Source organism: Mizuhopecten yessoensis, unplaced genomic scaffold (assembly GCF_002113885.1).
Source record: "Mizuhopecten yessoensis strain PY_sf001 unplaced genomic scaffold, ASM211388v2 scaffold716301, whole genome shotgun sequence".
In the NCBI taxonomy this organism is placed as follows: domain Eukaryota; kingdom Metazoa; phylum Mollusca; class Bivalvia; order Pectinida; family Pectinidae; genus Mizuhopecten; species Mizuhopecten yessoensis.
Genome location: NW_018480048.1, coordinates 253,887 through 264,062, shown reverse-complemented (window position 1 = coordinate 264,062; position 10,176 = coordinate 253,887). Strand labels below are relative to the sequence as shown.

At 40.6% G+C, this 10,176-nt stretch overlaps 1 protein-coding gene across 2 annotated transcripts in view; it reads left to right on the top strand.

Annotated features, from left to right (window-relative positions):
- Positions 1-4,324, top strand: part of LOC110442824 — a 13,608-nt gene extending 9,284 nt beyond the window's left edge. For both annotated transcript variants that reach the window (XM_021486633.1, XM_021486634.1), the window contains one exon: positions 473-4,324. In XM_021486633.1, coding sequence (XP_021342308.1) covers positions 746-2,995 — 2,250 coding nt within the window. In that variant the 5' untranslated portion in view covers positions 473-745 and the 3' untranslated portion in view covers positions 2,996-4,324. The remainder of the gene's footprint in view (positions 1-472) is intronic.
- The last annotated feature ends 5,852 nt before the right edge of the window (positions 4,325-10,176 follow it).

Below are 10,176 nucleotides of genomic sequence, written 5' to 3'. Positions count from 1 at the left end.
CCCCTCCATCTTGCTGTCTAGCCTTTAACCCCGTCTGTGGTGCCAACACCCACCCCCCTTTTCCGCTCCGTCCCATATCTTGTCCAGCGCCGACCCCCCTGCCCGTCCCGCCCCACGATACACTTGTAATGAGATCTGCTAATCAAATGATATATCATATATAATATTACAACAGGGCAATCAAACAAGCCGATTTCTGTGAGGTGTTTTGAACTGTGTCAAAATATGATCTATTAAATACATATCTATTACTTCATATCGGTTATTGAATTCATAACTGGATGCACACATTCAATCAACTGACGTAGGGTGTATTTGTTTCATTAATGACGACTCTCAGCCGTCATAAAATAGACTTTATATAGTCAGTGTATAGCCCGTTAATCGTATTATCACCGTGAACCTGTTAGTTCTATGCAGTGATCAATTCTATGTTTTGACAGTGGTTTTTTTTCTCTCTCTGCTGTTCCAGACTGGCTGCGCCGCTGTCCCGTGGAGATACGTCGACTTGGGACCTAAAACATACATCTTATTATTATGAAGACATCGTGATACATAACAACAACAGAAATAGCCATAACGCACCAAACAAAGGCTTGATCGTTCAAAGCGTTCATAGACATAATATTTAGTTTGGTGTTTTTGAAGATTTGAATCTGCCCAGCGGTTGTAGATAGGAGTAGTATCATTGTGTGGACGCGTTCCTGTGGGCTTTTAAGCCTTTAAACATTCATCTACATTACACATGACAGACAACGCCGGATTGTCGGATAACGTCAGCACAATGACCGAGGTTTCGGGATTAAGAAGCCCTTCGAAATCTCGGCCTCTGGGAGAAGTCAAAGACAATATAATTTGCTTTGACGAAGACAACCAGATACAACGGCCTACTACTAACTCGTCCCGGGAGGGACGCCGTCGCCGCACCGAAAGGTACAGCTTTCGGCGGATGAAGGAGATGCGCGAAAGTCTACGTCAAGCAGCGCTGATAAATATAGTGGCAGCAGTTAATGACGAGTATGAAGATACAACTACACCAAAGAGATCTCAGTCGGCTGTAGACCCGTTCACAAACACTATGGCCGTTCTATCGAACCTCGTGTTGAATAAGGACAGGACTATATCTATCCCTAAGCAGCAAGTGTTCAAAGAGGCTCCCCAGAAGTTTTCTATAAAGAAACCACTGTTTTATAAAAATTCTGCAGACGAACCTTCTCCCGACGAAGATGAAGATGAAATCGAACAGAGGAGGCGGAGTATATCCTTGTCCCGTACACGTACCGCTGTGGGGGATACCCCACCGCATGCGGCCAAAACGGAGAACATCTCAATATCCGTGCCTCTTCATCAGATCAGCGAGGAGAGCAAGGAGGAGAGTCCGGACAAGGAGTGGATAGATAGTCCGGCCAAGGTCAGGATAGCAAGGTCATGGACACCGCGGCGGCGTTTTGTGTCACTGAACAAACGTAACGATACACGGATTACGACTAGTATAGCGAAGTGTGATGCTGTAGACATTTACGAATCAACCGACACTTTTAATGGGAGCTACGTCACAAATTGTGTGCCTCCCCAACACCGCCCTAACTCGTCAAATGACCTCAGTATGTACCGTGCCAAATCACTTCCCTCCATATTTCCGGTGAAAAGACGAAAGTCTTGCGCGTTGCAGGATTCTCCTCAGATACTGACTAACAATGAAAAGGTGAAGGTAACCGCTCCGTTTAAGCCACCGGTACAAAAGACAGTAAGAGAAAACAGTATAGCGGCAGACAACCCAATATTGTCAAGGAATATACAGAAACTGTCATTGGGATCTACTATCAATGGGGGTAGTAAAAAGTCGGACAGCAAACCTAGTAGCGGAGGATTCACATATCCAGAAGAACAGACAGAAAGTCTACCGACCCTTCAACAGGTAGATCCTTCCATGTCCCTAGAGTGTCGGTCACTTACCATGACGTCACAGATGATGGGCGGAAGTTCTGTAAAGAATAAAAGAATAAGTACGAACACTCCAGCTTTTAAAATATCGGAACAAGTTCTTACAAATGAACGAGACGTGATGCGGGAAATAGACTGTCAGTTCGAGGAACTTCAAAAACGGATATCTAGGAAGATTCTTAATTGGAGCGACAGAAAAACTGGACCGCCACCCTCCGCGAACCAACAGGATATAGTGGTGTCTGGCTACAACGTCCTCGGCAAGGACGTCGGGATGAAATCTAGTCTAAGTAGTGCTCAAAGCCGTGGCACTAATAATTCTATGAGGGGGCTTAAACGGGTCAAATTCGTGGACGAAGAAACAAGCGGTTATGAGGATGGCCGGAGTATAGTCAGTAGCTCGGTGTTTTGGGACGATAACGAGAGGGCCGCCATTAGGGCACAGGGCGTGGCTAATAAGATGCATGAACCAGTTCGACCAATAAAACCCATGTCTACGAACGAACTAATCCGTCTCAAGAAACGTCTTATGCCGGGGCATTACAACATGGCAAATAAACATGCCAGGTACAACATACTTGACAATAACAGTATTCGTATTTCGGGCATGCGCTCTCGTCGAAGCACGTCGACCGCGACCAGTTTTACTTCCTCTCAGTCTGACCGACGATCCCTAGTGTCCGAAACAGACCTTGCTAGTTTTGACGGGTTCGCGGAATTCAGTGCTAATCGGGAACTTGATGCCACAAACCGGAACAGTTCCAAGGTACCAAAGAGTTTTGGTATGTCCTCGTTTTATCCCGACTCTCAGAGTCTGTACGTGGGCAGAGGCGAATATGGTGTGGATGAAACGACAGATACGGAGGACGAAGATGGCGAAGACGATGATGAAGACGATATGGACGATATTCGCATGGGGGACGAAAGTTTTCGGGTTCTAAAAGCTATTGACTTAGGAACTCTGTCTGGCTACCAAAATAGACGTTTTAAGAAACCAAGCATAAAAGAGACCGCCACTACTCAGCATTATGTGAAAATTAAGATGAAATGAACAGTCGACTGCATTCTTTTTGATAGTTGTATCGTGTAAACAACGAATTTGGTTACAAAACTTCTCGCAACATTGTTATATATCACCAGACAGCTTCGCTGTATAACAGACAAAGAAAGCTGGCGACCATTTCATATGCCATCTTGTTCTGACCAGGATATTGCAACTTATGGTGACATGTTTCGCTACACCGGATGTGATGTACGCATATCATTCCGACCATGATACGAATTCAATGGAGATTTACAAATTTATATGGTTTTCTAAATGCAGATTCGTGTTCTCGTCGCTATCAAGTATATAACTACTAACACGCCCAGGTAAAAATACAAGTAATTCACTTAGCAGACGGTCTTCCTTTTTTACCCGTGTGGATTCATTTCCGGTGGGCTAAAACCCAATCACACACGGATAGAAATTAAACGTAATTCCATGAGAATTGGCCGGAGATGCGTTTGATATGCTATGTACGGCCAGTGGACGACAGATAAGCCCTTATTGACGTAATAATCAGTATAAAATCTGGCACGGGAGATATTATTGTCGAACGGCCATTGATCCGTTCAGATAGCATCGAATAACTGTCAGTTCTGCACAGGAAATCAATTCTCTTTTCTAATTTCGATATTTGTATTTCATTTGAATCTTACAGGGCGTCACTGCAAAATCTTCATCAATATTTCGAAATTAACGTTGTCTTCGCTTTTGGCATTGTTTGTCTAGCGAGACAGACGCTGTGTAAAAGTACAGTACGGATGAGTGTAGGCCGAGATATCGATTATATGACAAAAATGCATTTGGAAAAGTGCACGTATAATTTCGTGTATCTAAGATGTAAATGATTGACTCTTGCATTGTATAACTAATTGAATTTTCTATAGTACATACAGAAGGTATTTGTTGATATATATGTACAATGTGTAGTTAACACCAGCCTGTCGTCAATTATCGCTGGGAATAACACTATGAGATAAGGATTTAGACAAAATTGTTTAAATATATTTCAAGTTTAAGTAAACCTAACGGCCAGGCCGTCACAGACAACTTCACCTCGTTAGATGTACTAAAAGGTATACCAGTCATCGGAGATATTTTCGCATTATGACTGAAATAGATTAAATGAAAAAGATGAACAAAGCATTCAACTTTGGACATGGAAGAGTCTCGATTCCAACTCATATATACATACATTTAAACACAAGATTTCATTAAAATGATGATTAAAATGCTAGTTAATTAAAAAGCTATATTCGGGTTATTTTGCCCATATAGACACTATATGTAATGTCATTACATCTGTAGTATCAATAAAGCGGAATAGGATTTTCAAACACATTCAAATTTTGTTTTTGTTTTTTTTCAATAATTTTTCTTACAGGAATAGGTGGCTTAAAATCCTCTTTTCCGGACAATTCAGTTCAATAAATATGAATACTTCAAGAGTCAATCATAAATGATGGTGTACCGATGTTTTATAACTGAAGTTGTATACTCCGTATGATAACAGCAATGCACCTATTGTGTATAACTAGTGATATAACTACGGTATAATACCGGTACTGTCCCAACACTGTATAACTAGTGATATATACGGTATAATACCGGTACTGTACCAATACTGTATAACTAGTGGTATGACTACGGTATTATACCGGTACTGTACCAATACTGTATAACTGGTGAAATGACTACGGTATAATACCGGTACTGTACCAATACTGTATAACTAGTGGTATGACTAGGGTATAATACCGGTACTGTACCAATACTGTATAACTAGTGGTATGACTACGGTATAATACCGGTACTGTACCAATACTGTATAACTAGTGGTATGACTACGGTATAATACCGGTACTGTACCAATACTGTATAACTAGTGGTATGACTACGGTATAATACCGGTACTGTACCAATACTGTATAACTAGTGGTATGACTACGGTATAATACCGGTACTGTACCAATACTGTATAACTAGTGGTATGACTACGGTATAAAACCGGTACTGTACCAATACTGTATAACTAGTGGTATGACTACGGTATAAAACCGGTACTGTACCAATACTGTATAACTAGTGGTATGACTACGGTATAAAACCGGTACTGTACCAATACTGTATAACTAGTGGTATGACTACGGTATAAAACCGGTACTGTACCAATACTGTATAACTAGTGGTATGACTACGGTATAAAACCGGTACTGTACCAATACTGTATAACTAGTGGTATGACTACGGTATAAAACCGGTACTGTACCAATACTGTATAACTAGTGGTATGACTACGGTATAAAACCGGTACTGTACCAATACTGTATAACTAGTGGTATGACTACGGTATAAAACCGGTACTGTACCAATACTGTATAACTAGTGGTATGACTACGGTATAAAACCGGTACTGTACCAATACTGTATAACTAGTGGTATGACTACGGTATAAAACCGGTACTGTACCAATACTGTATAACTAGTGGTATGACTACGGTATAAAACCCGTACTGTACCAATACTGTATAACTAGTGGTATGACTACGGTATAAAACCGGTACTGTACCAATACTGTATAACTAGTGGTATGACTACGGTATAAAACCCGTACTGTACCAATACTGTATAACTAGTGGTATGACTACGGTATAATACCGGTACTGTACCAATACTGTATAACTAGTGGTATGACTACGGTATAAAACCGGTACTGTACCAATACTGTATAACTAGTGGTATGACTACGGTATAAAACCGGTACTGTACCAATACTGTATAACTAGTGGTATGACTACGGTATAAAACCGGTACTGTACCAATACTGTATAACTAGTGGTATGACTACGGTATAAAACTGGTACTGTACCAATACTGTATAACTGGTGGTATGACTAGGGTATAATACCGGTACTGTACCAATACTGTATAACTAGTGGTATAACTACGGTATAATACCGGTACTGTCCCAATACTGTATAACTAGTGGTATGACTACGGTATAAAACCGGTACTTAACCAATACTGTATAACTAGTGGTATGACTACGGTATAAAACCGGTACTGTACCAATACTGTATAACTAGTGGTATGACTACGGTATAAAACCGGTACTGTACCAATACTGTATAACTAGTGGTATGACTACGGTATAAAACCGGTACTGTACCAATACTGTATAACTAGTGGTATGACTACGGTATAAAACCGGTACTGTACCAATACTGTATAACTAGTGGTATGACTACGGTATAAAACCGGTACTGTACCAATACTGTATAACTAGTGGTATGACTACGGTATAAAACCGGTACTGTACCAATACTGTATAACTAGTGGTATGACTACGGTATAAAACCGGTACTGTACCAATACTGTATAACTAGTGGTATGACTACGGTATAAAACCGGTACTGTACCAATACTGTATAACTAGTGGTATGACTACGGTATAAAACCGGTACTGTACCAATACTGTATAACTAGTGGTATGACTACGGTATAAAACCGGTACTGTACCAATACTGTATAACTAGTGGTATGACTACGGTATAAAACCGGTACTGTACCAATACTGTATAACTAGTGGTATGACTACGGTATAAAACCGGTACTGTACCAATACTGTATAACTAGTGGTATGACTACGGTATAAAACCGGTACTGTACCAATACTGTATAACTAGTGGTATGACTACGGTATAAAACCGGTACTGTACCAATACTGTATAACTAGTGGTATGACTACGGTATAAAACCGGTACTGTACCAATACTGTATAACTAGTGGTATGACTACGGTATAAAACCGGTACTGTACCAATACTGTATAACTAGTGGTATGACTACGGTATAAAACCGGTACTGTACCAATACTGTATAACTAGTGGTATGACTACGGTATAAAACCGGTACTGTACCAATACTGTATAACTAGTGGTATGACTACGGTATAAAACCGGTACTGTACCAATACTGTATAACTAGTGGTATGACTACGGTATAAAACCGGTACTGTACCAATACTGTATAACTAGTGGTATGACTACGGTATAAAACCGGTACTGTACCAATACTGTATAACTAGTGGTATGACTACGGTATAAAACCGGTACTGTACCAATACTGTATAACTAGTGGTATGACTACGGTATAAAACCGGTACTGTACCAATACTGTATAACTAGTGGTATGACTACGGTATAAAACCGGTACTGTACCAATACTGTATAACTAGTGGTATGACTACGGTATAAAACCGGTACTGTACCAATACTGTATAACTAGTGGTATGACTACGGTATAAAACCGGTACTGTACCAATACTGTATAACTAGTGGTATGACTACGGTATAAAACCGGTACTGTACCAATACTGTATAACTAGTGGTATGACTACGGTATAAAACCGGTACTGTACCAATACTGTATAACTAGTGGTATGACTACGGTATAAAACCGGTACTGTACCAATACTGTATAACTAGTGGTATGACTACGGTATAAAACCCGTACTGTACCAATACTGTATAACTAGTGATATGTCTACCGTATAATACCCGTACTGTACCAATACTGTATAACTAGTGGTATGACTACGGTATAAAACCGGTACTGTACCAATACTGTATAACTAGTGGTATATATAAGGTATAATACCGGTACTGTACCAATACTGTATAACTAGTGATATATCTACGGTATTATACCGGTACTGTATCAATACTGTAAAACTAGGGATATTCTTGAAACAAAGTACTTCCGGTACGGTTGATTCCATAGGAACAAAGAAAGGTTGAAGGAGGGCGGTTGATATCACCTGGTTGTATCTATGAATCAAAGTTTAACCAGGCCTCGTATTTCCGCGTGCTAATTGACACTGACTTTAGGAGATAAGATTGAACACAATTATCTGAATAGAGGCGATAAACTAACATCTGGCAGTATAAAAACATGTATCGATATCTTAATGGCATGTATACCAAGTATACTTAAATGTGACAAAGTATACATGTATGTGCGATTTACCGTATATTGCAAGGTTTATTGTTCTTGCCAAACCAGACCAGAGGTACGTGTTATAGGATACGGATATCCTAAGTTTCAAACCATGCAAGGACATATTTGTAGTTATGCCAAATACATAGGTCAAAATCAGAACAGTATTTTACATATATACTCGGTGTTTGACACGTTTACAATTCACATACCTTAAGCTTTTGATACATCTGTATCGTAGTAGTTAGTCAGTGTATTTATCTTAATTGTTGAACGCCTCGTATAGTGTACCTGTTGGTCGCCTCATAAATCTTTCTTGTTGGTCGCCTCATTTATCTTATTCTTTCGTCATATATTATTCAGGTCGCCTGTTTATCATACTTGTTGGTCGCCCCATTTTTCGTACTTGTTGGTCGCCTCATTTGTCGTACTTGTTGGTCGCCTCATTTGTCGTACTTGTTGGTCGCCCCTTTTATCATACTTGTTGGTATCCCCGTTTATCGTACTTGTTGGTCGCCCCGTTTATCATACATGTTAATCACCCCGTTTATCAAACATGTTGTTCGCCCCGTTTATCGTACTTGTTTGTCGCCCCGTTTATCGTACTTGTTGGTTGCCCCGTTTATCGTACTTGTTGGTCGCCCCGTTTATTGTACTTGTTGTTCGCCCCGTTTATCATACTTGTTGGTCGCCCCGTTTATCGTACTTGTTTGTCGCCCCGTTGATCGTACTTGTTGTTCGCCCCGTTTATCGTACATGTTGGTCGCACCGTTGATCATAGTTGTTGGTCGCCTCGTTTATCGTACTTGTTGGTCGCCCCTTTTATCGTACTTGTTTGTCGCCCCGTTGATCGTACTTGTTGTTCGCCCCGTTTATCGTACTTGTTGGTCGCCTCGTTTATCATACATGTTAATCACCCCGTTTATCAAACATGTTGTTCGCCCCGTTTATCGTACTTGTTGGTCGCCCCGTTTATCGTACTTGTTGGTTGCCCCGTTTATCGTACTTGTTGGTCGCCCCGTTTATTGTACTTGTTGTTCGCCCCGTTTATCATACTTGTTGGTCGCCCCGTTTATCGTACTTGTTTGTCGCCCCGTTGATCGTACTTGTTGTTCGCCCCGTTTATCGTACTTGTTGGTCGCCCCGTTTATCGTACTTGTTGTTCGCCCCGTTTATCGTACTTGTTGGTCGCCCCGTTGATCGTACTTGTTGGTCGCCTCGTTTATCGTACATGTTGGTCGCACCGTTGATCATAGTTGTTGGTCGCCTCGTTTATCGTACTTGTTGGTCGCCCCGTTTATTGTACTTGTTGGTCGCCTCATTTGTCGTTCTTGTTGGTCGCCCCGTTTATGGTACTTGTTGGTCGCCCCGTTGATCGTACTTGTTGGTCGCCCCGTTTATCGTACTTGTTGGTCGCCATATTTGTCGTACTTGTTGTTCGACCCATTTACCGTACTTATTGGTCGCGTCACACATTTTACTTGTTGGTAGCCTAGTATGTCGTGCTTGTTTGTCGCCTCATCTATCTTGCTTATTCATGTTCGTGTCGCCTCATTTCTCATACTTGTTAGATGCCTGATTCGTCATGAGTATTAGTCGTCTCGTATATCGTACTTGATAGTTGGTTCGTATATCTTACTCTTAGGCGCCTCGTGTGGCATATGTGTGGCATCGTATATTGTGGCATCATATTGTGGCATCGTATATATCTGACTGTTTAGCATTCATTTGACGTTTTGTATTTGCTTTAAAGAAAAGTGTTGCAAGTGTGCTTTAAAATATTAAAAGCCAACTGACACCCATCTTCAGTATAATGATTCACGGTTACTTTTTGTAATGTTTTTTTTATTTTTTTTTCTCTCGTAAACATATATCGATTATACATGTATTGAAAAAATACAGTCCTTTATTTACTTCATGTAAATTCTATTGGTAACGTGTTACGGCTGATAGTTTTCTATCAAAAATTGTTGACCCCTTGTAAAAATCGATGTTTGATCACGTTCTGTTTTAACTGTTCTAATGGTATAGGACATATTCGGAGTTTGCCAGTGTTGAGTCTAACGGCCTGCTCTTGAAGGTGCTCATCTTTTCTAGAGAGGCTCCGAATAAGGGAAATATTATCGGGGAAACTTACACGCATGGGGGCGACATGATATTATATTTCCCCTTCATGTAATATAAAGATAG